General features: G+C 36.2%; 1 protein-coding gene across 1 annotated transcript; it reads right to left on the bottom strand.

Moving 5' to 3' along the window:
• Positions 1 to 2,205: 2,205 nt before the first annotated feature.
• On the bottom strand, positions 2,206 to 3,732 carry LOC110648142 ((S)-8-oxocitronellyl enol synthase CYC2). Its single transcript, XM_021802267.2, has 2 exons — positions 3,551 to 3,732; positions 2,206 to 3,473 (listed from the first exon to the last, which is right to left on the bottom strand). Exons 1-2 carry the CDS (start codon positions 3,587 to 3,589, stop codon positions 2,340 to 2,342), a joined length of 1,173 nt encoding a protein of 390 aa, XP_021657959.2. The 5' UTR covers positions 3,590 to 3,732; the 3' UTR covers positions 2,206 to 2,339.
• Between the last annotated feature and the right edge of the window lie 229 nt (positions 3,733 to 3,961).

Below are 3,961 nucleotides of genomic sequence, written 5' to 3'. Positions count from 1 at the left end.
CATGGCTCTAATACCAAATGTTGGCAATTAAAAAACAATAATTGCCTAGATAAAATAGATTTAATTAATCCACACACAAATACTCAAATAATTTTATTAATTGAAAAATAGTACAAACACTCCTCACACACTCAGCTCGTAAGACCTTTTTCACTTGTTAACTCGTTGGAGCTAACTTAAAATTTTCCTCACAATTTTCTCTCAAAATTCAGTTACGCTTCTATTACAAAATGCTAAATACAATCCCTATATATATAGCTATTGAATGGGCAATGAAAGGATGGCCTAAAAGTGCCGACTTATGCAAACGGCATATGTTAGCATGTGATGATTAAAGACAACTGTGTGGCCATTTTCTTTGACCAAGGCTAATATCAACTTGGTCCAACTGTAAGTCTTCACAAGGAAGAAATTGAAATGCAGTGTACTTGATTTAACTCTAATATTGTTTATACAGGGATCTAAAACATTCATCAATTAGAATTTCATGAGATAGATTAACTAGATATTTTGCCTTGAGCAAAGGGATGTAAATGATGTATCTACTCCTAGACCCAAAACATTCATAGGCATTCCTGCACCACAGAGCATTGAACATTAGTAATAAAATGCTCAGTATCAAGACATGAAGGGCGGATTTCACAAAGATGAAGCAGAATCTTTAATTTATTAGGAAGCTTAGATGAAACACCAAATGTAATAGAAATATTAATCCAACCAATTAATTAAATTAAAGATATGGGATCATTATGCAAAATAAAAAAGGTACTATACATTGTTTTAAATCTAATTAGAAGGCAGCTTATGTCTTTCCAAATTCGAAGGCATCATATTTCTGGGAGTTTTTCCTGCAAATAGTGGAAGGAGTAAAATGCAAAACTTTAAAATCAACTACAATTTTATTATGCCCGAGTCAATGATGACATGTTAAGGTTTATTTTACAAGAATAATAACAATAGAACATGTTAAAATTTCAGATAGATTTTGACAACTGTCCCTGAACTTATCTAGTTATAACATTACAGTCCTTCAACTTAAAAATGTAACATAAAACCCCATCAACTTTCAAATTTTGCACAGTAAAATCTCTATAACCTCCAATTACCAGTTTTTCAGTTAGACGTTGACCTGGATAGTTCCAGTATGGAGCTTAGTCAGTATTTCTCTTTTCTCTCTCAAGACATGTGTAAATTGAATTCTTTTTCTCTCTATAGACATAATAATTTTTCATGCATAAAGAGAATAATTTTACACTTTGCATAAGAGAGGAGAAAGAAATATTGACTAAGTGTCATGCGGGAGCTATTTACATCAGTTTCTAACTGAAAAATCAGTAATTGAAAGTCAGAGGGATTTTACCGTGTAAAATTTAAAAGTTTAGGAGATTTTATGTTACATTTTAAAATTAAAAGACTGTAGTGTTATAACTATATAAGTTCAGGGACAGTTGTTAAAATTTATCCCTAAACCTTCAAATAATTGTTAGCACACTTTGATATGTGATGGAAAAGGATGTACATTGAAACTATCAATTGCTGACTTTTATAATATGTTCAATTTCAATACCCTGCTTAAATTAAATGAGCAAGATGGTTGTAAAAAGAGAGATTAAGCAAAAGAAAGGGTGAAAGGAGTGTGCAGAAATAACAAGGGCAGCAGTTAACTTGATGCTTGCGAGTCACGACACAGAGTTGAGAGTTCCACAATAGATTTGATGAGGAATTTCAGCTTACGAATAAGTGACCCAAAAGCCTTTTTACTTCTAAAAGTAAGCATTTTTGAATGCTGTTAAGAAAAACTCAATGTTGTTTCCTAAGCCTACTTTCTTCCTCTTATTCTTCCTTTACTAAGTGAAATTATTTAATTTTCTTAAACATGAAGCACTATGAATTTGTTAAAAATATTAAAAATTTTCTATTTAGAGTTAAAGATGAAAAAATTAATGTAAAGGTAACAAAATTATAGTTGCAACAATTAAATATGTTTACAAGTGGCTTATAATTACAGTTCATATGATATTAGCCATTAGTTTAACTCACTCTTAAAAAACAACCCAAAAGCTTTATTAGCATCACAATTTGTATATGGTTTGCAAGTTCAAAAATCGAGAACAATGTAAGTTAGCTGAGCATGACCCAACCAATTCTTCCAGGAGCAAAGGTCATAGCTGCAGCTGCAGCTGCAACAAACCAAAAAACCAGACCTCAGAAATGCACATAAATTATTTTCTTTAAACATGACAAAACAAACAGAACTCAGAACACACACATTGTACGGATACATTATTTTCTTCAACTTTATTTTTGGACAACAGCAAATTCAAATTCCACCAACATCATCAAGGCACAATCTTATAAGCCTTCATTTTATCTATCCAGTAAATGAAGGAATTCTTGGAATTTCTGAACCCCAAAAACCCGTGCTCCTTGCTCTTATTCATGCTCGATATCACAGCTTCACCACCCAATATCAAATCAGCAAACCACCACACACCCACGTCCTCCAACTTGGTGGGATGCAGCTGATACTCCCTCACTATCTCTTCCCATACTGGACCCTTATCCTTCATTATCTCCACCAAACTCAATCTCTTTTCTCCTTCCTCAAACCCGTATTTCTCAATCCCAAACTCCTCTGCCAAAATTTTCCAGAAATGCTTCCACTTGAACACATCTCCATTGTTGCAATTAAAGGCTTCATTTCTTGCGTAAGGATCCACTGATGCCCAAATATGTTGCTCCGCGATCAGATCAGCATCTGAGGCAATCGAGTAACAATTCCAGGCTTGTTTAGTTCCAGGGAACAGCAAAGGCAACCCTTCGTGTTTACATATAACGGCGTAAACACAAAGTGTACCAATAATATTCATCAAGCTGTATGGAGAAAACCCAAAAATCTGATCAGGTCTGGAAATGGACCAAGTCAATCCCTCCTTCTTCGCTGCCTCCTCAAACAAGATATCCTCTAAGGTGTAGTAAAAATTGGGCACATTCAATCTGGGTAGATCCTCCGTGAACGGCGGATCATGCGGTTGGATCTTGCCAAACAACTCGAATGGACCCACATAGTGTTTAGTCCCTGTTTGAAGGCAGATGTGGCCGAGATTAGGGGCGTTGGGGATGACTGCCTGAAGGACGTTCCGGAGCATGCTACCGTTAATCTCGCAGTTCTCGGCCTCCGATGATCGGTTAGCCCAGGAGACATAGAAGATGTGAGTGACATCAGTGAGCTGGGATAACTTGGCTTGGGTTTCAGCCTGATCGGAGATGTCACACTGGACATACTCTACAGGATGGTCGGCGTTCCAGTTGGGCCGGGGACGGCGTGCGACACCGTAAACTTTCCACGGGCCACCGGGGGTGTCAGAAAGCGGGAGGATTTCAGCTAGGCTGTTACCGACGATGCCAGTCACGCCCAACACAAGGCCCACACTCTGGAAGCTTCGCGGTGCATCATCTTCGTCAAATTTCTTCTGCAAACAGAGAAAACAAAACCAATTGAGAGATTGCAAAATTAAAAGACATGGAGATGGGAAGCGTTTGCTCTTACCTTGGCGGCGCCAATAGCGCCGGCCCACCACCAGCTCATGTTGATGAGGTGATTATTGTCGGAGGCGAAGCGATGGTATTTAATTCAGTAGGGTGTTGTGTTTGGTAATGCCTAACAGTCCGTCTACGATTCGCGGCTATGGATTGGAATGACAAGAAATGAGGATTGTAAATGAGAGGATGCTATTTATATGGAAAATAGATAAAATAAATTAAAAATTAAAACAAGCAGCAAGCAAGTGATATGAGCCATGACATGTGCTTTTTAAGAGAATCTGCTTCCAGATTAGTCTGAAAATTTATTTTATTTTTTTATTTGTTTAATAAAAGTGAATGTTAATTGATTGATTATAAAAAAATAATTTTTTATTAAAATAAATAAAAATTTTAATTTCAAATTTTTATATTTTAT

The sequence above is a fragment of the Hevea brasiliensis genome, chromosome 2 (genome assembly GCF_030052815.1).
Source record: "Hevea brasiliensis isolate MT/VB/25A 57/8 chromosome 2, ASM3005281v1, whole genome shotgun sequence".
Lineage (NCBI taxonomy): Eukaryota > Viridiplantae > Streptophyta > Magnoliopsida > Malpighiales > Euphorbiaceae > Hevea > Hevea brasiliensis.
Note: the sequence above shows the minus strand (reverse complement) of the source record. Positions and strands in the feature narration are given on the sequence as shown.